The following is a 23,534-nucleotide window of genomic DNA, read 5'->3' as shown; positions in this document are numbered from 1 at the left end:
AATATCCAAGTGACTGATGGTAATTGGCTTCTTCATGGAGGCAGCCTTTTAATGAAAGGGGGCAGAACTGAGCTCCCAGTTCAAAAATACATCCCTATTCATATTCAGGAGAATGCTTAAGTACATTTTTAAGCACTCTTCTGAATAAAAAGAGACTTAAACGTGCTCATAACTGCTTTCCTGAATCAGGATCAGTGCTTGTGGATACTCTGCAACAGTCGGGAGAAAGATGATGGCCTAATTAGTGGGGGAGCATCTCTAGTACAAATTTCAGGTTTTTTTCTCCCTTTCTCTTTATATTACTTCTAGAAAATGTTCATAGGGAAAACAGGATCTTTAAAAGTTCATCTGCACCTGCTGCTTACTTGTTACCCAAATTCAGAACCCGGTTTATTAAACAACAAATAATTCAGTACAGATTATTTATTTCTACAACAAACAAAGACAAAGGATTTCAGGTGAGGAATAAGCAGCAGCTACACATGAACTCAAACAAAAGGCTTTTTTCATCGTAACATCTTCTGTAATAAAAAAAAATGTTTATCAGTAGAATTTTTCTCCACTTCTTCCCTTGACATCAGGGACTAACATAGCGTGTGTATATGCTGGCATTTCCAGTAATTTAAATATTAATTCTGTTATACATTAATACAATTTGACATATTTATTGTTCACATTACAATTAGCTTACAATGGATCTTGCCTATCTCTCTGCCCTTATCTTCTCCAACACACTCCCTCTAAGGTTCACTTCTATACTCCCTTTATATCTCACTCATTTAGTCACTCATGACTTTGGGTGTGTCCCCAGAATGGCCTTCCCATTAAGGTATGCCAACCTCCCTCCTTCTCGTCCAAAAATCTCTTTAAAACCCTCTATCCTGTGATGTGCTCCAATCACAATAACCCCCATTACTCAGTCTTCGTTATTCTATTGTTCTAACTAGTTGGCATCACTGGACAGGGCAAAGTGCCTGTTATTTGTTTGGCATAGACTCCTCCACTCCCCAAGCATATAGTGAGTGGAATAGTTATTTATATAACTAATAAATGCCACACAAAAAAATCAATGGCGTGAAAAACTCTACATACAAAGGAATTAATCTGGTGCCCTTTTAAAGGGTAAACCAGAGTAATAATGAAATGCCAGCACACAAGCATTAACATTTTTCACTTATTGCAAGGTTTTTAAATGCAAAGCTGGTAATAGAAAAAATAATAAAGTTTCTGGTAACTAACTCAATTTTTTCATATAGTATAACTTTGCTAGAAAAGGAGTTCATCTGATGATGATGCATAACTTAGTGAATATAGACTCGTAGACTTTAAGGTCAGAAGAGACCATGATGATCTTCTAGTCTGAACTCCTGCATAACGCAGGCCACAGAATCTCACCCACCCATTCTTGTAACAAACCCCTGACCTATGTCTGAGCTACTGAAGTCCTCAACTTCTGGTTTAAAGACTTCAAGGCACAGAGAATCCTCCAGCAAGTCACCTGATACTGGACTCCATGATAATACTAGTATGTTTCCACTGACCGGAGGTAGGAATCACACTGGAAGACAAAGGATTCCTACCATATGTAAAACCCATTTAAGGTAGAGGAGTGACATTATCAGGGTTGGTTCTTCACCCTGCCGAACATGACTCCTGTAAACATCTAAGAAACAGACTGAACGATGGGAGAAGGACTGAGCCCAGGCTGGAAGGTTGTCTAGCCTGTGAATGAAATATCTGAAGGTTTAAGCTGCAGGCAAGTGCAGCTGGCCTTGAAGAATCTCTGCAATCTGCCTAAAACAATATTTAAGGTGAGAAATTACTACTTGTAACCAGTTTCTTTAGTACAGGGGTAGGCAGCCTATGGTACGGGTGCTGAAGGTGGCATGCGAGCTGATTTTCAGTGGTACTCACACTGTCTGGGTTCCGGTCACGGGGCTCTGCATTTTAATTTAATTTTAAATGAAGCTTCTTCAACATTTTAAAAACCTTATTTACTTTACATACAACAATAGTTTAGTTATATATTATAGACTTAGAGAAACAGACCTTCTAAAAACGTTAAAATGTATTACTGGCACGCAAAAACTTAAATTAGAGTGAATAAATGAAGACTTGGCACACTACTTCTGAAAGGCTGTCGACCCCTGCTTTAGTATCTTAAGCTTAGATTGCGTTTTTGTTTTATTTGCTGGATAATCTGCTTTGATCTGTTTGCTATTCCTTATCACTTAAAATCTCCCTTTTGTAGTTAATAAACTTGTTTTTGTTTTGTTTGAAACCTAGTGTGTGGAATTCATAACTGGGGGCAAAAAGCTCTTTCCACATTGAGGGAGGGGGCAAATGTCATGAGCACAGGCTGTATAGTGCTCTGTGCAGTGTAAAATGGTACAATTTTGGCTTTACCCTGGGGTGGTGGGATAGAATACTGGGCAATTCCTTAGCTGAGTTTTTCCATGCAGAGCTGATCTCAGCATGTGTGTCCCCCTACCTGTTTGTGTGCTGGTAATGCGCAGTCTGAAGCCTGAGGGAGGACTTGGCTGACTTGCCTCAGCAATGCAGTGTGAAGTGAGCCCAGGCTGGTGGGTCAGGCAGGCTCAGTGGTACCCCAGTCCCAGGTGGCACCCTAGGGGGCGGGAGGGGAACCTGTCACAATGCCTTCTCTTTGGTAAAGACAAAAAACTCATGTTCAGGAGATCTGTACTAACAGGAGCTACCTACACCTGCCCTACACTCAAACATTTAGCCCACAGAAACAACAACACAGCTGCTAAACTTTAAAAAACCTTCGCTCCCTTTTATAACCCCTTCACCCTTATGCACAGGATGCTGTTTAACACTATATTTATCATTAAACCCACAGAACAGTCTCATTTGAGGCCTCACTGCTCATAATCCCCATGATAAGTGCATTGCTACTGAGACAACCTACAGAACTTTCTGATCCTACAGAGCATCTCTGAAATAATGCTAATTTCTCAAGAAATATATACATCTTCTGACTTGGATCACACAATGGGGAGCACGTGGGAGGAGTAGATCCCTTTCCCCACAAAGGGGCAGAGACCCCCAGATCTCCTCCTACCACAATCACAACTATGTCAAGCTGCTCCCTTCACCATTCAATATAGCTATACAACACTGAACACAGTGGGAGTGAATGTAGATAATTCCCAGTGGTTATTGCCAGGTCCAGAGTCAGAGTTAAAGGCTCACTGACATGTACCTTAACTTTGTATTTCCTGGTTTTCAGAGGTTTGGTTTTGCTAAATAAGACATTCTGGAAGGTTAGGAAATACCAAAAGACAATTTTAACTCCATGTTAACACAGTTTCTTTTTTGTCAGTGAACTGATTTCAAAGGGGGGTTGGATTAGGCCCAGTCTGAATACCATCAGCAACATATTTCGGTATTTGTTTTCAGTTACAATTTTCTTTAAAAATCTATAGCAGTGGTTTTCAGTCTGTGATCCGCAGACCCCGAGGAGACCACAAACTATGTCTAAGGCCACGTCTACACTACGGGATAATATCGAATTAGCTAAAATCGGTTTTATAAAACTGATATTATAAATTCGATTTCATGCGGCCACACTAGGCACAGTAATTCGGCGTTATGCGTCCATGGTCTGAGGCTAACGTCGATTTCTGAAGCGTTGCATTGTGGGTAACTCCTCCATAGCTATCCCATAGTTCCCGCAGTCTCCCCCACCCCTTGGAATTCTGGGTTGAATCATTATTGCCGCGGGTGGTTCTGGGTAAATGTCGTCAGTCATTCCTTCCTCCGGGAAAACATCAGCTGACAATCCTTTCGCGCCGTTTTTCCCTGGATTGCCCTGGCAGACGCCATAGCATGGCAACCATGGAGCCCGTTCAGCTTTTTTCTCTGGCACCACCTCTACGTCTGTACTGGATGCCGCGCGTGACAGAGAGGCGATACTGCCAGCGCTACCACAGGCAGCATTCACTTGCTTTGCAGTGATGCACAGATGGTTAGCCGGTCGTTTCTGTACCGTCTACTGCGGAGAAAACTGGCAATGAGATGACGTTATCTCCCCCCTTTGTACTGTCCCCGCGCTGCTTATCATGAGTGCCTCCTGGCTGAATCTGCGGGTGGCGCAAACGCAAAAGCCAAAATTGGAATTGATCACTTGGGAACTGAGTCAATCCCTCCCTTATGGTTTCTAAAAATAGAGTCAGTCCCTGCCTAGTAATAAGGGGCAAGGGTATTATGGAGGACAGTTACCAAGCAACAAGCCTGCTCTCGTCAGTTATTCACAGGGTGCCCCTGAACAACTCACCCGTTGCTTCACCTCCTCCTCCAACCTTCCTGGTAACCGTGGGCAGTGTTCCCTGCCATTTTGTTGTCATGAAGTAATAAAGAATGCAGGTATAAAAAAACATTGAAAGGTTTGTTTTAGTGACAATAAAATGAGGGGAGCATTGCCCTCCCAGCGCCGATGCTAGTCAGGCAGGACTTAAATTCGGTGTGGGGGAGAGCGAGCCCAGCATCTGCTGGCTATGACAGGTCAGGCAGTTCAGAATTTTTCTTTACACAGGAAAGGAGGGGGCTGAAGCCCCAGTTGCTATGATGAGCTGGTTATTAGCGTCTGTCCTATCTACTGGGTAGTAACGCAATGTTGGCCTCGATGTCAAACATGTTAAGATATTTCATGAGACGGCTCTACTATGTCCTTATTGCGACCGCCCTACCACCGCGGGGAGGGGGAGAGGGAGAGGAGCGTGATACTGCTCTTCTCACTGCCTGCAGCATCAGTTACCAAGCTATGCATCAGTACACATAGGGTGACACTGAAAGTAGTCAAGAAAATGATTTCTTTCCTTTTCTTTCACGTGGTGGGGGTGGGGGGAAACTGAGGAGCTTTCCTGACCACGCCAGACACTATGTTTGAACCTACGATATTGGGAGCTCAGCAAGAATGCAAATACTTTTCAGAGACTGCTGTGGCCTGTGGATAGCTGGAGTCCTCAGTACCCCCTCCATCCATGAGAGTCCATTGTAGTCTCTGGCTTCCCATTACGCTTGTCACGCAGCGCTGTGTTTTCCTGGAGACTTTTTTTCAAACGCTTTGGCATTTCCTGTTCTGTAACGGAGCTCTGATACAACAGATTGTTCTCCCCATACAGCGATCAGATCTAGTATCTTCCCGTATGGTCATGCTGTTGAGTCTTTGGGATTTGGGACTGCATCGCCACCCGTGTTGATCAGAGCTCCACGCTGGGCAAACAGGAAATGTAATTCAAAAGTTCGCGGGGCTTTTCCTGTTTACCTGCCCGCTGCATCCGAGTTCAGATTGCTGTCCAGAGCGGTCAGTGGTGCACTGTGGGATACTGCCCGGAGGCCAATAACATCGATTTCCATCCACAATAACCGTAATCCGATACGTTAATATCGAATTTAGCGCTACTCCTCTCGTCGGGGTGGAGTACACAAATCGATTTAAAAAGCCCTTTATATCGATATAAAGAGTGCTGTAGTGTGGACGGGTACAGCGTTAAATCGATTTAACGCTCTTTAAATCGATTTAAACGCGTAGTGTAGACCAGGCCTAAGATTTCCAAAAGGGTTTGTACCTCCATTTGAATTTTTTTTAGAGGTCCATAAAATAAACAAACAAAGTTAAAAACCACAGATATATAGATTCAAATTATTCTTAAAATTCTTCAAGCTAGAATTTTGCCAAAGTTTTATTTCAGTTTCAACAAAACAGAATGGTAAATCAGATCTGAGTTTGTCCATAACTTACAGACTGCTCAATATTTCTGCAAAGAAGATTATGATCAATGTGATCTTATGCAATAGAACCTTGGCACTGTTGAGGTTTGTAACTAAATTCTGTCCAGTTTGTGTATGTTGCAACTACAAGGAAGCAAGTAAGATTATATTTAAAAGATACAACCTGAAATGAAAAAGTAAAGAGCAAACCTAGCCACAAACCTAAAAAACAAAATAAAAAATAAAGGTAAAATATTGCATTGTTAATTATGTATCCATTTTTAAAAGCTTTCACTTACAAGTTATCATCCTCATGCTATTGATTTCTAGCAGAGAGCTTGTCACTCAATGCCAGACTGCTGATCAAATGCCCTTGAACAGATTTCTAAACTAGGTACAGCACAATTCCCCTGAATTTAGTACTCTGCATTTAGTTTTGATGTGTTAATTCCCAGTCTCAAATCAGGACTGGCAGAGAGTGAGGTTAGGTAAACTGAATGCAACATAACTCAAGACAAACCTCTTTGGTCACAACATACATCAGCTGTAACATTAACTTCTAGTTCTATTAGGATTTTAGTATTTTTGGAATGTGAGACAGGTCCAAGGAAATTAATCTTTACAGTCGCCCATATTTAACTTTCACAACAAGCATAAAAGCTAGTTTGAAGAGTTGAGACTTTCTGGATTTGCATTCCTTACATTTCCTCTGAAATCCTCAATTAAGACTAGCTAATCTTTCTAAACTTTAACACCAACTTTCCATGATCGGTATCTGACAGTGCAGTTTTTGATCAAGGCATCTGCCAAACTCAGAGCTGCATGCAGCAAATGTCAGCCAAGAGACAGGGGAAATCTTAATGTCACAAGACCCTTAAAAACCCGGCTCTATGATTTAACATTTCTGCCACAGACATCAACAGTGAGTATGAGCAATGCTTCTACTTTTAGCTATTCAGACATTCACCAGAACTGCAAAGTGTTTATACCACATGCTTCTTGCAAAAAACATTTAAAATAGATTATTCTAGTTTCATCCTCTCATCCCAACCAAGACTGGTTTGCAAGGGCAACAGGCAGAAGCAGTACTCCAAACTGCTCAAAGGTGGAGGGTCAGAAATGACAAGAGTTACCTCTGCCTGTGGTCCTGCTGCTGGGGATTGGTTTGGGAAGAGAAGATGATGTCAGGCAGGAAGCTATTTTCTCTCTCTCTCGCCTGATCTCATTGATAGAGAAGACAGGGTCAGTCTGCCGATTGCAGAGTCTGCAGGGAATGTGGGGCCCCAAGCAGCCACTGGCTTTGTTTGTACTTATGGCTAGTGCAGAAGTCAGTATTAACACTTGCATGAACTAGACTAATCATGAGCTACTACCTCAGAGGGCCAAACAACAAAATGAATGAATAGGTGGAACAAACAAAAGACATTTTGTTCTTCTACAACTACTACAAAAACAAGAATTCTGAGATCAGTACTGTTAAAGGGGCTAAGAACAATAATGCACACAAATGATAGCCTGGACTCTAAAATGGAGATCTATTGCTTGACATGCAGTATAATCACAGCTGGCACAATAATTATTGACTGCACTGCATGTGATGGGTCCTCATCTTTCATCTAGTATTCTCATTTTTAATTAGTAATTTTTAGCTATGAGGAGTCTGCTCGTGGTTTTTTAACATAAGTCCAAATGCCTTACGATGCTTAATACGCTTCTTTCATGGTAGCCTCTCCACAACTGTGTTTTGTTATGCACTGAAATGCTAATCCATTTGTAAAGATTCTGTGCATTAGGAATGATATAAAGGCAAACAGAACAGCGTGTTAAGATACGGTAACATACGGAATTGTGCCAAGAGGCATGAAGGAGTTACAATCCATTGACATGAGTTCCTGATAAGCCACAGCTTTATTTCTGAATTTTTCAATCCAAGTTATTTAGCATAGCCTTCCATAGCTATATCTCTTGGGGGGAGGAGAATTCCAGCATTTCAAAGCCTAAAACAGCTGACCGGTTTAGAAAAGGTTAAGCTCCATTACAACTCTTCAACACAGATGTCAGCCAATCAGTCAGCCAAACCCCTCAACTCTTGAACCTTTTTTAAAAAAGCCCATGTATAAAAAATGCCAGTAAGATAGGACTGATATGCAGAAGGAAGTTGTGTTATATAAACAACATATGGACTTCTGGATTGTATTTCGTTTGCAAAATTTGCACATATGCCACAGGCATGATTTTTTTCCTGGAATTAAGGGATCAGGTGGAGAAATATTAACTGTTAAAGTTAAATTTTAGGCTGCTCAGTATAAATCTGAAAAGTTGCATTATATGTAGATACAAGCAAACTAGCAGTACTACTTCAATGCTTTATAAAATGTGTTATTTAGCAAAGCCATTATATAATACAACCAGTTCAGTTAGCACCCTTATTGATAATAGAGGTGGGTATAATTCAAATAAAAAATCTAATTTGGGATCAACCAAAATTATTTTGCTGAATTTGACCTAAATTCACAATAGTGTCAGACAAAAAAAGAAAAAAAAACCTGAAAGCCAAAAAAAGACATTTCAAAACTCAGTTCAAAATTTACCTTGGTTTATTGAAAAAACTTAAAAGGATAAAAAACATCCAAAAATGAAATGGAATAAAAAAAAAAAGATGTTTGTTTCTAGTTGAACTTAATATTTTGTTTAACTTAAAAGCAATTGTTTGAGAGATTTTTTGGTGCAGACACCAAACAAAAAAAACAACACAATTATTTGTCACTCCAGTTGATAACTCTAACAGAAGCAATGGCTAACCTCCCCTTTTAGCTAAGAGGAAGCTGTCTCCAAGTCAAACTTGAAAAGCAACTATAATAGCACTATCTAAAAATACTTGTTATTTTAAATTGACTACATTGCTTTAAGCAATTGAAAAACAGATTTAATAACCGTTAAATAATTTATAAAAAAATTCCTAACAGCTTAAAAGCTGCGTAACAATACATATAAAAAATGCTGAAAATAAATCACTATCAGTTTTTGAAAAGCAAGAGTTTACGCTATAGAATTGTTACACGAACATTCATAGTAACAGCTGTGATGGTAGATTAATAATAAACAGTATCTGACTATTATTTCTTGTAGTCAATATTATCTCAAATAAGGATAGAATAGATGACAAACCAAAGAACAAATAAGTAACATATCAAGAGAAAGCAAGTTCTAACCATTAAAACACATGAGGAAATCAGTAGACCTGGGTTCTAGTCTGGATTTTGCCATAGATTTCCTGTGTGGCAAGTCAACCTGCATATTTCCCTATTTGTAACACAGGGACAAGGGGTGAAAAGGAAAAACAGTACAGCTTTCCCACCTTACAAGGGGTGCTGCAAACCTGATATAGGCATGTTAGTAAAATGCTTTGAGACATTCAGATGTGGAAGGAACTAATTTAATTACAGCCAGGCACCCAATTATGACCACCTAGCAGGGTTGCCAACTTTCTAATCACAAAACCGAACACCCCTGCGCGGCCCCTTCTGCAAGGCCCCGCCCCCTCTCCAGCCCCCCACTCGGTCACTCACTCTTCCCCACTCTCACTCATGCACTGGCTGTGGCCAGGGATTGGGGTGCAGGAGGGGGTATAGGCTCTAGACTGGGGGTGCAGGCTCTGAGGTGGGACTAGGGATGAGCGGTTTGGGGTGCAGGACGGGCTCTGGACTGGCTAAGGTGCAGGGAGGTGATGTCTCCAGGTGGGGTCATGGGTGAGGGATTTGGGGGGCGTTTCAGGCTCTGGCTGAGGATGAGGACTTTGGGTTGCAGGGAAGAGCTCAAGGCTGGAGCAGGCGGTTGGGGTGCAGGGTCCTGGCAGAGCTTACTGCTGCTTCGAGAAAGTGGCTGCCAAATTCCTGCAGTCTCTAGGCATATGGGCAGCCAGGCAGCTCTGCGCAGTGCGTGCTGCCCCTTGCTACTCCCATTGGTCATGGTTCCTGGCCAATGGGAGCTGCAGAGCTGGTACTCAGGGCAGGGACAGCGAGTGGAGCATCCCAGTCCCTGGCCAACCCAGTGCTTAGAGGCCACAGGGACCTGGTGACTGCTTTTCTGGGAGCAGCACAGAGCCAGGGTAGGTAGGAACCTGCCTTAGCCCTCAGCTCCCAGTTTGCCACCAACCGGACTTTTAACAGCCCAGTCAGCACTGCTGACTGAAGCCACCAAGGTCCCTTTTCAACCAGGCATTCCAGTTGAAAACTGGACACCTGGCAACCCTACCACCTATACGGCTAGTTTGAATACTGTCTTGTCCAGCATAGTATCTAAATAAACTAATCTCAAGATTATGTCACTCCGGTTTGATGGGTTTGAAGGTGTACATTTTAGGTACAGAAAAAGACTTTTCCTCCAAAAAAGGATCCTCACCAGGAGCAGAAAATATCTCCAATGATTTGTTAGGACTTCCACAAATTCTGTCAAGAAGGGCAGGCTTTTTTGTTGTTGTTAAAACTTTGAGATTTTTGCTCTGCAGTTCACATGAAAAAAAGTTTCCCTAACATAAGAATACTGAAGAATGTTTAAGAACTCTAGTCATTCCTGATATGGATGGCTATGCTGAGGACACTAAAACAAGAGAAACCTCTATTTCAACATAGTCTCTGGAACTAGAAATTCCTCAAGCCACTGATTTTTTTTTAATATATAAATATCAACTATATATTACAGCATTTCCTATGCAGTATGAGTGTACTTTATATATATTTGGAAGGCATCCATATTCCCACACTGCTCTTTTGAAAAAACAAAAACGAAAAACTTAGATTTTCTCTCTTCTCCTCTAAAATGAGTACTCCAGTTCCCTAACCTATTGCTAGAAAGGCTGGATACTTTTCCAAATCCATTTTTCTTCTTGGGTGCATGTTGCTTGACTTAGTTTTTTATGCTGTTAACTCATTACACTAACTTGGCTGAAGTTTTGTCAGAAATTGATATATATATATATATATAAAAGCTATTTTTGCACTAATGCCTATAGGCCCAAATCAAGATCAGGGCCCCATTGTGGTAAGCACTCTACAGACACTTACTTCCAATCCAAAAGACAACATGTGGGAGTAGAAACAGAGGGGAAGTGACTCGCAGAAGGTTACACATCAGCTGAACTGCAGCACTGCAATTAGAATCCAGGTCTCCTTACTCATGAAAATGCCCTATCTGTTGGACTACACGGCCTCTCGTTTAGGTTCTCCAATTTCTTTCAGGGTGCTAAAATCTTATATGGACCCAAGGGCAGAATTTCACACTTAGGGCTTGGCTACGCTTGCAAGTTGCAGCGCTGGTGAGGGGGTTACAGCACTGCAACTTACTCGGTGTCCACACTTACAAAGCTCAGCCAGCGCTGCAACTTACTCGGTGTCCACACTTACAAAGCTCAGCCAGCGCTGCAACTCCCTGGCTGCAGCGCTGGCTGTACTCCTGGTCTGCTACGGGTGTAGAAAATCCAGCGCTGGTGATGCAGCGCTGCTCATCAGGTGTGGACACTCACCAGCGCTGTTATTGGCCTCCAGGGTATTAAGAGGTATCTCAGAATTCCTGTCTACAAAAAACCGGAAGGTACTCCCCGGAGCTACCAAACACAGCTGCTCTTTGCTCCAGCGAGCGAGCGATGGAGGCTTTGAATGTTCACAGCTGGTTTGGCTTGAGGAGACAAACGCATGGCGGGGGGGAGGGAGTCTGTCGGAGAAGCTGCTTATTCTGGTCCTGAAGCCTTTTTACATTTAGAGTGATTGAGAGAGGGGTGGGGAAATGGCCAGAATTTGCAAGGCAGGGGGAGCTCACAGTGTCCTGCTCCAAAATATCCGCTCTCTCTTCTCCCCGACGCTGCCTGTCAACACTCCACCCCACCCCCCCGCTTTTGAAATTGCAAGGCAGGGACTGTCACGCGTGTCTGCTCCAAAAATCTGCTCTCTCTGTCTCCCCCACGCTCCCTGTCACAACTCCACCCACCCCCACCGCTTTTTGAACTTGCAAGGCAGGGAGCTGTCAGTGGTCTGCTCCAAAAAATCTGCTTCTCTCTGTCCCCCCACGCTCCTGTCACACTCCACCCCACACTCCGCTCTTTTGAAAAGCCACAGTGCTGCCACTTGAACGTGGATAAGCTGCCACAATGCACTACTCCCAACAGCCGCTGCAAAATGCTGCAATGTGGCCACACTGCAGCGCTGGTAGCATAGAGTGTGGCCCACTGCAGTGCTGTTTACACAGCTGTTTACAACCACAGCTGTAACTCCATTGCTGGGGCACTTTCCAGTGTAGCCATACCCTTAGAATTAGACATGTTCATTAGATCTTTAAGGATTTATTATTGTTGTATATTCCCTGGTTAAGGAGAGATTTATGAGTAATGAATGAGTAATTTAACCAGAGGCCTGCAACTGAAAACCAAGGGTAATGGACTTTGTAGCAATGGTTGCCATTATTCAATTTGATTATTTTCTTATCTGATATAACTGCACCATCTAAAGTGACAGGCAAAGAAGCATTTTCATAAAACAGATTTTTTAAAGTATTGTTTCATTGATATGATAATCTAGTCCAGGGGTCGGCTAACACCTTTCAGAAGTGGTGTGCGAGTCTTCATTTATTCCACTCTAATTTAGGTTTTGTGTGCACTAATACATTTTATGTTTTCAGAAGGTCTCTTTCGTAAGTCTATAAATAAACTAAAGTATTGTTGTGTGTAAAGTAAATATGGTTTTTAAAACGTTGAAGAAGGCTTCATTTAAAAATTAAATTAAATGCAGAGCCTCCGAACGCAGTGGTCGAGTGCCACTGAAAATCAGCTTGCGTGCCGTTCTTGTACCGTGCCAATAGGTTGGCCATAAACCCTGATCTAGTCTGACAGCTGTTATCCTGATGGGCCGGGACAGCAACTTGTGGGAAATTTTGGGGGGGGGGGGGGGAAGAAGAAGCTGGGAGTCAGGGGAGTAACCCCTAGGATCATCCCTGCATGACACCACCCCTAGCCTGGGGCCCCAACACTCTCCCCATCCCATACCTTCCTACCTTACCTGGGAAGGATGTCTCTGACTTGGCTGGAACTGCCCTGGCAGGCCAGACCAGGCAGCATAGCCGCAGCCTGCTCCGGCAGGCTGGGCCAGGCGGCGCAGCCGCAGCCTGTTCTGGGGGACGAAGCCAAGCGGCACGGCTGCAGTCTGTCAGCCCCGGGGCTGCAGCTGCTTCTGGGGCTGGTGGGAGAGCAGTGTGGCCAGAAGCAGAGAGACTCTGGCCCTGCCTCTTCCATGCTGGCTGTGCTGCCTCTCCTTGCTCCCTCCGTTGGGGGAAGGAGCTGTGTCCCACCTCTCTATACCCATTAATAAGCCAACCCCCTTCTCTGGTGTTTCCCTTTTTCACTAAAAAAATTCAGCTTATGAACGAGTATATACGGTAATTCTTTTTTTGAATCCAGTTATATTTTTGGCCTTCACACTATACCCTGGCAAAGAGTTCCACAGGTTGACTGTGTGTTGTGTGAAGAAGTACTTCCTTTTGTTTGTTTGAAATCTGCTGCCAATTGGTTTCATTGTCTGATCCCTGGTTCTTGTGTTATGTAAGAAGAGTTTCCCAGGGCTGTGAAGGGCAGGGTCTACCCTAATCCGTGAGCCACAGTTTTTACTGAGTCAGGGTTTAAAGCCATACTCTCTGCTCCAGTTTCATGTAGTTATTTTGTCAGAGCTGCTACACCCACTGGGGTGGAGTCCCCTGCACAGTGTACCCAGCTGTTGAAACCCTGCAGGGCAGGTGGAGTGGCAAACCAGCAGCCCCTGGCTTCTTGGCCAAAAGCTCTAACCATTATACCACCTCCAATTACAGCTGTTCATGCATGTTGTGCCATACTCCAGCGCTGGATGGAACACTCCACATTGAGACCTGGAATCTGCAGAGTCTGCACCTCCTTATTGATTAGCAGCAAGTCATGTGGAAATTAGTGGACCATACTGCACCATGACACAATATGGCCATTCTTGTCTATAACAGTTTGAATTTTCATTCTTCATGAATCCTGATCATTCTCTTGGCATTAGGTTCACACACCCACTATTGAGGCAGAATGACAAAAGACAAAGCAGCTAGTTACAAAATATTGTATTTTGCACGTGGATAATTTTATAGCCTATATTTTTAAGTGTGCCTGGTGATTTGGGGTAACTACTTTTTTGGATACCCACGTTGAGACATTTTAAAGGAATCTGATTTTCAGAGAACAAGTTAGTACTTAAAATTAGGCCCCTTCAAAGTGTTATTAACTAGACTCCCAAAAATTAAAGGTACCCAAAAAGTCCCTGATCCGTTTTGAAAATGTAGGCCTATATTTTAAAAACATTAACTCAGCCGCAAAACCCCACTATCAGGTAGGGAAATATCCCCATTTTACAAATGGGAAAACTGAAACACAACATTAAGTAAGGTGCTGGATGTCATGCAGCAATATATGGCATATCAGTAACCAGAACCTGGAAGAACATTGTACTGAGTTAGGAGCTAACTACTAACTGACCTACCTACCAAAATAAAGGTTATCAGAAGCGTGATAAAATTATTTTAAATTAAGAGCATTAAATTGTTTGAAAGTAAGATGTGCACACAAACTAGGATCTGCTGGTTCCTGGAAACTACAGCTCCTAATTGGATGGAGCTTCTTGGAAATGTCACTTTTGACCTTTATTTTCGACAAAACAATATATGGAAATAAATGACAATTCTTTTAGAGTAAGTATCCAAGAGAAGTAGAAAGCATCTTTTTGCAACATCAAACTTTTTGCAAGAGATGTACAGAAAAAGAAATGTGATGAGTCATCTTTGTGCGCACTTAATTTTATTTTTCCTCTCATCTATGCCTGGTAGCTAAGACCAGGAAAAGGCAATTACTTTCTGACTAGTGAAGATATATTTCAGTCATGTTGTATCCTGCTAAACTGTGATTCCTTTATCAGGAGAAAACATGCTTTTCAGGAAAAGGAGTCTGTTTCTTGGTATAAAATCCAAAGTAAGGCAGACAGAAGATGCTGCCAGTTCAGATACCAACTATTCTGATTGGGTGGGGTCATGCTTAAGGACAGCAAGATAAGCAAGAGCTTGGGGCACTATGCAGTTTCCACTCACAGCTCACTCTCTCCTTCCCGCACAGTGACCAGAGAGGAAGACAACTCACTCATCTAGCCCTTTATCTAGGAACTTCCAATGTCATTAAACTGAAACTGTTCTTGTGATAAATACCCTTTTATTAGAATAAGGATGTCATAAAAATCCTACGAGAGGGTATGATACCATCTTCCTCTCCTTCACATATGGCCAGTTTGAACTTAATTTCACAAAAAACAAACAAAAATTTACATCTGAATTAGGGCTCGTCTACAATGGCACTTTACAGCGCTGCAACTTTCTTGCACAGGGACTGTGAAAAAACACTCTTGAGCACTGCAAGTCTCAGCGCTGTAAAGTGTCAGTGTAGATACATTGCCAGTGAAGACGTGCCCTAAGTCACAAGGTTCTACACTCAGTGGTACACTAAGGGCAGAAAGGTCTGATTGAAGCTGAAGAGGAACTTTGTGACCACAATTTCTTCTTAGTGATAATATTAAATGAAGACAAACTCTCCATTGAATAGCCTGTGACATGCTAATTATGTTATATAATTTGGCTAGCACAAATATTAATAATTAATCCTTATACTCCTGTGTTGAAGATGCATCTTACCCCCATTTTACATGTGAGGACAGATACCAAAGTTAAATGACATGTCCAAGCCACACAATGAGCTGAGAGTGAGAGCGCCAGGATTTTAACTTTTGAGTTCCTGATTCCCAATCATGTCAATCACTATACCATTTTTTATTGAACTGTTTCACCCATATCATCTTCAAATCCATATGGTAGGAAATATTCTACCAAGCTATAAGAAGCAACATTACTGAAAATTAATTTTTAAAAACCATTCTGGGTCATTTTTAAACTTCTGTAGACAAGGACCATTCTAATGAATTACAAGGCCCCCCCGGATGACTTTCACAACTTCTCTAGCTTATGTTTTTTTGTTGTTGTTTTTGTTGTGCATTAATAGGATTTGCTAATCTCTAGATGCATTCAAACAACCATAAGTGTTAAACAACTGCTACCTGCTGGGTACTCAAAACAACTAAGGCCTGGTCTACACAAAAAAATTAGGTCAGTTTACTATGTCGATCAGGGTATGAAAAACCCACATCCCTGAGCAGAGTAGTTAAGCTAACCTACGTCCCCACGTAGACAGTACTAGGTCTATGGAAGAATTCTTCTGTCGACCCAGCTATCACCTCTGGGAGAGGTGGATTACCTATAGCGATGAGCAAATCTCTCGTTGGCATAGGCACGGTCTACACTGAAGTGCTCTAGTGGGTGCAGCAGTGCTTCTGTATCATTTTAAGTATAGACAAGCCCTATAATATGTTACCTCTCTGACCGAAGGGACAGCAGTTCTCCTAAGCAACTCCATCAGTAAATGCCTTTGTAAACAAATGAGTCTTACAGTATGCCATAAATGTGAAACTTGGCTTCTGTGGGACCAATGCTGTACATTACTTTACTTCTTTTGAATAGCAACTCAGAAAATAGATAGCATTTGTAGAGCAGACTGTTGCCATCTTAAGTTCCAAATCATGGTCATTTGTGGAACATAGGCTGAAGGATTATCTCCTATATCAAGACTACAGTGGGTTAAACTACAATATGGTCTTATATTTAGGACGCTATGCTACCTATAAACTCAAGGGCATTTTTTATCTGCAGTAGTTCAGAGAAGCAGCTCATTCTACAAGGAACGATTAAGGTCTGATGATGGTAGAGGCAAGTTCTGGCTGAAGCTTCACCTATAAATCAAAATCCTATTCAGTGTTTGAAAAGTATGTCAAGTAGCATATATTATTATATACTACATGTTAAGATCGTAACCATTACACCAGCAGGCAAGTAGTGTCTAGTGAGTAACCTGTAATACAAGATTGTCAAGTACACATTTATAAAACTGTATTAACTAGAGGTTCCAATCCCACTTTGTTTTAGATAAAAAATAGTTGAACTCAAAGCCAAGATATTGCTCCAACAGTAAACCTTCTAAAAAGAAGTTTTAGGATTTGCCATCACAAACAAGCGGCATGTCAGTCTAAGGCAGACAGTTTCTACCATTAATTTAAACAGAAACACAACTAGGATGCAAGAAACTAAAAGGTTCTCAATCCATCACTGCTGTGCTGGAAGAAAGTCAAAATCTTCACCATCTCATATACAAGCCTGGCCTCAAACTGGGTTTGTAAGGCACCCGATAGCTTTTTATTGTACTTTTTATTATATTCTTTACCGTGTAATATCCTTAGAAACGCCCTTCTTGGTCAGTTTTTATCCTTTCCCATTATTCTTCTCCCTGTGTTTTACAAAACCCAAAACAATATTACTTCCTTGTTTGTATATCAACACCATCAATGAAGTCAGTATAATACTAGGAATAGGCTGGCTCTGCAATAGCAGAATAACAAATAGTGAAGATGCTCTCAGCGGCTGAGTAGCAGGTTTATAAAAAATATTTAGACTCCACAGGACCTTTGCCACTAGACTGAGGTACTGTAGGCTTCATTATTTGGTCTGATTGTCTCCCTAAGTTTGATTCCAAATATCACATTTTCTCCAAGGGACTCAATAAAAGGTGTTTGCAATACGGAGTTGAGGAGATCTGGAGGGAAAGAACCTCTATTTCTCTGTAGAAGAGGAAAACAAGCTCTAATCTGGCATAAACTAAGAGAGCTACAGAGCCACAACCAGTTAAGCCACCCTTTCTAACGTGCAAACAGTGAATTTTGAAAGTAGAATAATCAGAAATGGAATCAACTGAAGTTTGAGGGGTTCAAAATATAATCACTCACAACTGCATGTTACCATGTGGACATTTGAAAAAAAGAATATCAGTCCATGTAAAATGAAGATTGCGAGACTGCTAAAATCCCAGACTCTCAACTGGATACATAGCACGTGTACAACACTGACTATTTTTCTAAATTTTCTAAGTTTCTAAGTTGTACAAACATTCCTCCTCAAAATACCTTGGGTGCGGGGGTCAACACCTCAATTTACAGCTGGCAAAAATTAAGAAGAGAGTCAGTGGACATATTTGAAATCATACAGCAGGTTGGAACAGAATCCCAAAGGTATTGCATGAGTATTCTGTTAACTGCTAGAGACAAATTTGGGTTTATAAACCAGTGATTCCTCATTTATACGTATTCATATTTATTATTTGTATTATGGTAGCATGAAAGATGTGCTAGGAATTGTATGAAAAAGAAATATGTGACCCTACCTCAAAGACATTACAATCTGCAAAGATATACAACAGGCAAAGGTTAGGCTAAAGGGATATAGCACACAAGGTATATGATCAGGCTGATAACAGGCACATGTCTTGTTAGGACCAGGTTGCCAGATATGTTGTAATTTACTGTTTCCAATTGTTAAAGCATTTGTTTGTAAACTACAGAAGTGGAGTTTTTTGAGTGGTCTGGAGGGAAAGTTACACCAGAGTTTGCCAGTGAGGCTAACCTAATCGAACTTTTTGGTCTTTACTGGCAAATGATTACATGCACTGTTCTTACCTATGCAGTAAGGTAACTAGATATTTTAGGGATAACGGCACATCCTAAACACACATCTAAGCTTTGTGAGACTCTCAACTGGTTATATTTCACACTACTTGAATTAAAAACTGAAAAAATCCAGATATTAACGAGTCTTGCCTGGGTTATATAGATTATGAAAAATCCATTCAGAGCTTCTAGCTCTTTATAAGATGCACGTCAGAAAGTCTAAATGGCAAACATTTTTACTTCAGTTCAAACAAGAGCTTAATAAAACTTGAGATCAATTAATAGCAAATCCTGTTTCTTGCTTCTATCCTTCCCAGCAAACGCTACAGACAATGGGAAATGGAGGGTTTTGGAGAATATGAATATAGCCCAAATAGGACCATTTAAACACTAAGCGATAGAATGCATCTTAAAACACCTCAATTATGTGGGTATATAATAAGACTAACAGAGGCTAGTTATTTTTTAGATTAGTGTAAAAACACTAACAAGAACAATGCATAATGAATTATCCAAGCATAAATAAAAATATGAGAACAGTAAAAACACTAAATTACATTTTTTGCCTGTTAGCCACCTGCAGAAGAGGCAAAAGGTCTATTCTTCCCTTACATACACTTAATTGAAATAATTTGAGTAGAGAATGATAATTATAGTTTGTGTGTATGTCCAGACAATAGATTCACAGGTGGTATTAGACACACTTGACTATACCTTTGCACTATCAAGTATAAACAATTATTTCTTGGCCAATTTATTATTCCACCATCAAATTGATTATTATTTCTGTATAAATACTGTCTCTTCCAGCAGTACTACCAATGAGGAAATAGTCTTCTTGCTTAATACACTACTGGGAGATGCTCAGATATTACAGTGATGAACACGGTATAAAAAATAGAATAGGAAGAAGCCAAGGAATTTTCCTCAGCCTTCACAAAGGTCCTTCCATATTTCTTCATAATGGCCTGGTGGCCTCCCCCTCCCTGCCACCTATTACATTAGTTTATTCTTCCTACCATAAGGGACTCTCATTAGCATGTGAAGTGAGTTTGGTGATCTCATGGCTGAGAACTTAAACAGACTTTAACAGACTGATTCCCAGGGATAATTAAACCTGGTGATATTCTAAACATAAAATGCTCTCAGCCAGGCTTGCAGCTGTTTCCATTGCTTCACATTGACTCAACAGACATTCTAGGCCTTAGAGTGGCATGAAAATCCTGGAATCTTATTATACAGATATGCAGTTATATTGAAATGAAAAGCTGTTTGCCTGGACTAGACAAAAGTTATGCTGCAGGCCAGCAGCTATATTCCAAATAAGTATAATGATACCGATCTCTCTTGTAACACATTGAAATCTGATGGAGAAAAGCGATGCAGAAGAGCTAGTTGTTATTATCATCATCTCCTCCTAGTTAGACATCACTTAACCCCTTGGCATCAACTGTGTCTGCAATAATGGAATTTATACTGATACTGCTCCAATTTAGCAACAGCACCTGTTACAGACACTATCACTAGAGTAAGCAAATTGGTAGAGAAGCAAAGCAATTAACTAAGGAACACCCTATTGGGTTCAGTATACACCCCTCCATCTATAGAGTGCACAAAGTAGGTGAGGCAAGAGTCACTCTCACCACCAAAAATTGATCCAATCACCCACCTTATCTCTCTAATATCCTGAGACCAATCCTGTGACAACTACACTACATATAAAATGCACAGTCACTCTGTTAACTAGCTGCTAAACACAAATGTAAAAGGAACATTCAACCCAAGTTTGGTTCTAAACTTACACTTTATAACAAACAAAAGTTGCCTTTACAGAACTTAAGACCAGCATAAGTGCCTCTACAATATTTTATTAATTGGGGGGGTAGGTTTCCAATTCAAGCAGACTCCCGCTCACTTCCTAGAAAACCCAAGATGTTGAAAGAAACTGACTAGAAGAGAGAAACTGAATATGGGAGAAACAAAACAAAACAAAACAAGCTGGGAGAAATAAAACAAAACAAAACAAAACACACCATCCCAATCTGTTAAGAGATGTATGGATTTTATGAACTCTTTTATTAGTGACATTAGATTATTAAAGTGAAGACTCACGTTTGATTACAGCATGTTATTAAGCCACTAGTAGCCTTTTAATCACCACCTTATGTTTCTCGAAGATGACCTGGATCATCCTGAAAGACCAGGTGAGTCAAGAAATATCTTTTATTGGACCAACGTCTGTTAAGAGAGACAAGCTTTTGAGTTTATACTGAGCTCTTGTTCAGCTGTGACTGAAACTGAGCTTTATGTACGCTAGAAAGTTTGTCTCTTTCACCAAGGGAAGTAAAAGATATTACTTGACCCACCCTGTTTCTCTCATACCCTGCTGGGACCAACAGCTACAACAACCCTGCATGGATCATCCTGGCCATATCTAATCACACATACCTTTCGCTTTCGGTGATGCGAGGAAGAGATATACGGGAAGCTTCTCCTGCTGGCATAGCCCCTCACACCAGATGCGGGTCTGATGCATTCTCCCTCCCGACCTCCCCCAACACGCTTAGAACAAACGTTTTGCGGGATGGAAAAACTGTTTCCCCCATATTCCTGGGGCGCCCACCACGGCGATCTCTGGTCCGCGTGGCCAGCGGCTCAGCCACCCAGAGAGCGGGGCGGCGGGAGGGGGTGTCAGCAGAACCCGGGGCTGTTGGGCCTGAGCAGCGCGCTGCCCGCTGTCACAGCTTCCCCCACCCCACGTCAGAGCCTGGGGAGCGGGGCTACAGCCCACCACAGCGCAGGGCAGCAGTGACCACGGCAGACGGAGATACGCGCGTGCCGAGGGACGGCACCGGCGCCAGGCGAGGGAAGGCGCGCGCACACGCACTCACCCAGCAGCGATCCGCCAGCTGAGCTCCTTCTCCGCAACAGCAGCGCTAGCAACCCGCACCCCCCGGCGCAGCAGGGCGACTCCGCCCCCGATGGCCCTGTCCCACATTGGCCCCGCCCCCAACTGTTACCAGCCCCTGCGCCATCCCACTGCAGGAAGCCACGTGACAGAGCTCGGGCGAGTCCCCGGATCATGTGACAAGGGGGAGACGGGCCTCGTGTGGTGGAGGGGCACGTACGAGTTTCAGGTCCCACCAATGCGAGACAGGGAACGGGGGCCGGTGTCAGTCAAGCGTGTTTGATGCAGCAAGGCACTGGCGACAGCGCCGTCAAAGGCCCCAGAGGAAGTCTGGTTTGTTTTTTCCCCCAGGGAACTGCCATTCCTGGCCAAGCGGCTGTCATTTAGTTTTGAAAAGCTGAAAGAAACATCACACGTTAATTTAACGTTCTCATTTACAAAAACAAAGCTTCCACAAGCAATGGGGGATAAAGTCATTGTGTTCATTTTTTTCAAGATAGTGAGAGTGGAGCTTTGTGACAAGGAAGGTGAACCTAGCACCAACCACGGAAGAAGAGGAGTTGGTAACCAAGGCTGACTGCTGGCCCCTTTATTTTTTTAAGTGATTAAAGTTTGGAAACCTACTGTAACATCAGCTTATGAGGGTGGGTGTCATACAGTATTTCAATTAGAGTGGTGTCTTCTGCAATAGGTGCTAAAGTGAAAACAGGGAAAAACAGAAGTGTATATAGACTTTTTGAAAATTAAGTACTGTGTTTGTTTTGACTGTCATATACAGACCCATGTAGTTCCTTTATCAGATACCTTAAAAAACAAGAAACAACTATATTAATGTATTTTACAACCACAATGGAAGGCAGGGGAAAGATGGTGGGCACTTGCCCTGCACACATCTAACTGAAGTGAGCTTAGTGCAGTGAACTGTGCCAGTAAACAAATATTAAAAGCTACTAAGATTTGTAAAAATACTCCTTTGGGGGGTATAATGTAAAAATCAGAAGGGATCAGGCATCAAAACAAGTCTTAAACCACTAATGCCATATACCTGCAAAATGACAAAGGGCTCTATAATCACAGGTAATAGTCCCACCTCCACTTAGATCAGAAAGTCAGTCTTCAGGATCCTATGGCAGGATGCATTTGTGTTTCAAATAATAGAACTGGAAGGGACCTCAAGAGGTCATCTAGTCCAGTCTCCTGCATTCATGACAGGACTAAGTATTCATTTTTAACATAAACTGAGGAAGTGAGATGATCAGAACATTCCAGAGTTATCAGGAGCCCTTGCACAAGTGTTGCAACGGGAGATAAGGCAGCTACTAGTTCCTCAGACTGGTCTGGGGTGTACAGTTTACAGTGCAAAAGGGTACAGTAGTGTCCTAATACTCCATTGTGCTAGGCACTGCTCAAAATATACAAAGAATCAGCAAAAGACCAGCCTAATTGAAATTAGTGACAAAAATTCCATAGATATTGGAATGCGGATTTCACCTACTGCCTCTGCCTTTTAGTCTAAAAACAGGTTCAACCTACAGACTTCTGCCTGTATATGTATGTTGATCAGGTGTGTGAAGATTGATTCCTGACAGACAGTTATGCTGGCAGAAGCCTCTAATATAGATGCAATTATACCATCAAATCCCATCCTCACTGACACTGAAGCAATTTTACTAGTATAGGCTGTTTCACTATACCAGTGGAAGGCACAACCGACATAGCTGCAGCCAAACTAGGAGTGCTTTGCTGGTATAGCATCCAGCATTCCAATGTTGGTAAAATGCTCTGGTATAGCCAGAGCCTCAGTCAGACCTTTAAGAAAATTCATGGCTCCAAAAAGCACCACAGATGGCAAGAAGTCGAGTACTACCAACTTCCCACTGACCTTCAGACTTCTGCTGAAATGGTTTTGGCTTCAGCTTGACAACCGAGTTCATGTTTGGCCCTCTTATACAGGCAGTCTATTCTTGAGCATTTTGGCCTCCCCTCTACTTACTTTTGCAGACTGTAACCATACACTTCTTGCTGCTATCTTCACACTACAGTCAGTCTGGCTAATGGGTACTTTTAAAATTTACTCAGGTAAGTTCACTTTCTATTATCCAGTAAGCGAGAAGCAGAGGATGCTAGATTCCTGAAAAGCAGACTTGATAAACCAGCACCCCTTGCAGTCCTTAAGAAAGAGAAAAAAAAAGGAGTACAATGCTTCTTTGTTAAAAAAGCTGCCATTTAAGAATGAAAAAATGTGT

At 42.0% G+C, this 23,534-nt stretch overlaps 1 protein-coding gene across 9 annotated transcripts in view; it reads right to left on the bottom strand.

The window, feature by feature from the left end:
• Positions 1-21,374, bottom strand: part of ATP7A (ATPase copper transporting alpha) — a 57,783-nt gene extending 36,409 nt beyond the window's left edge. Inside the window, exon 1 of one of the 9 annotated variants that reach the window (XM_075068808.1) lies at positions 21,272-21,374. Coding sequence is in view for 1 of the 9 variants with exons in the window: in XM_075068807.1 (XP_074924908.1) it covers positions 20,542-20,571 (30 nt within the window). In the remaining 8 variants the exon portion in view is untranslated. Of the gene's footprint in view, positions 1-13,572; positions 13,636-17,104; positions 17,126-20,492; positions 20,691-20,828 lie in introns of those variants that run through there. The other 8 variants (XM_032766984.2, XM_075068810.1, XM_032766986.2 and 5 more) reach the window with 8 other exon arrangements.
• Between the last annotated feature and the right edge of the window lie 2,160 nt (positions 21,375-23,534).

Source organism: Chelonoidis abingdonii, chromosome 8 (genome assembly GCF_003597395.2).
Source record: "Chelonoidis abingdonii isolate Lonesome George chromosome 8, CheloAbing_2.0, whole genome shotgun sequence".
NCBI classification, from domain to species: Eukaryota; Metazoa; Chordata; order Testudines; family Testudinidae; genus Chelonoidis; species Chelonoidis abingdonii.
The sequence above is the reverse complement of the archived record's forward strand: the minus strand, read 5'-3'. Positions and strand labels throughout refer to the sequence as shown.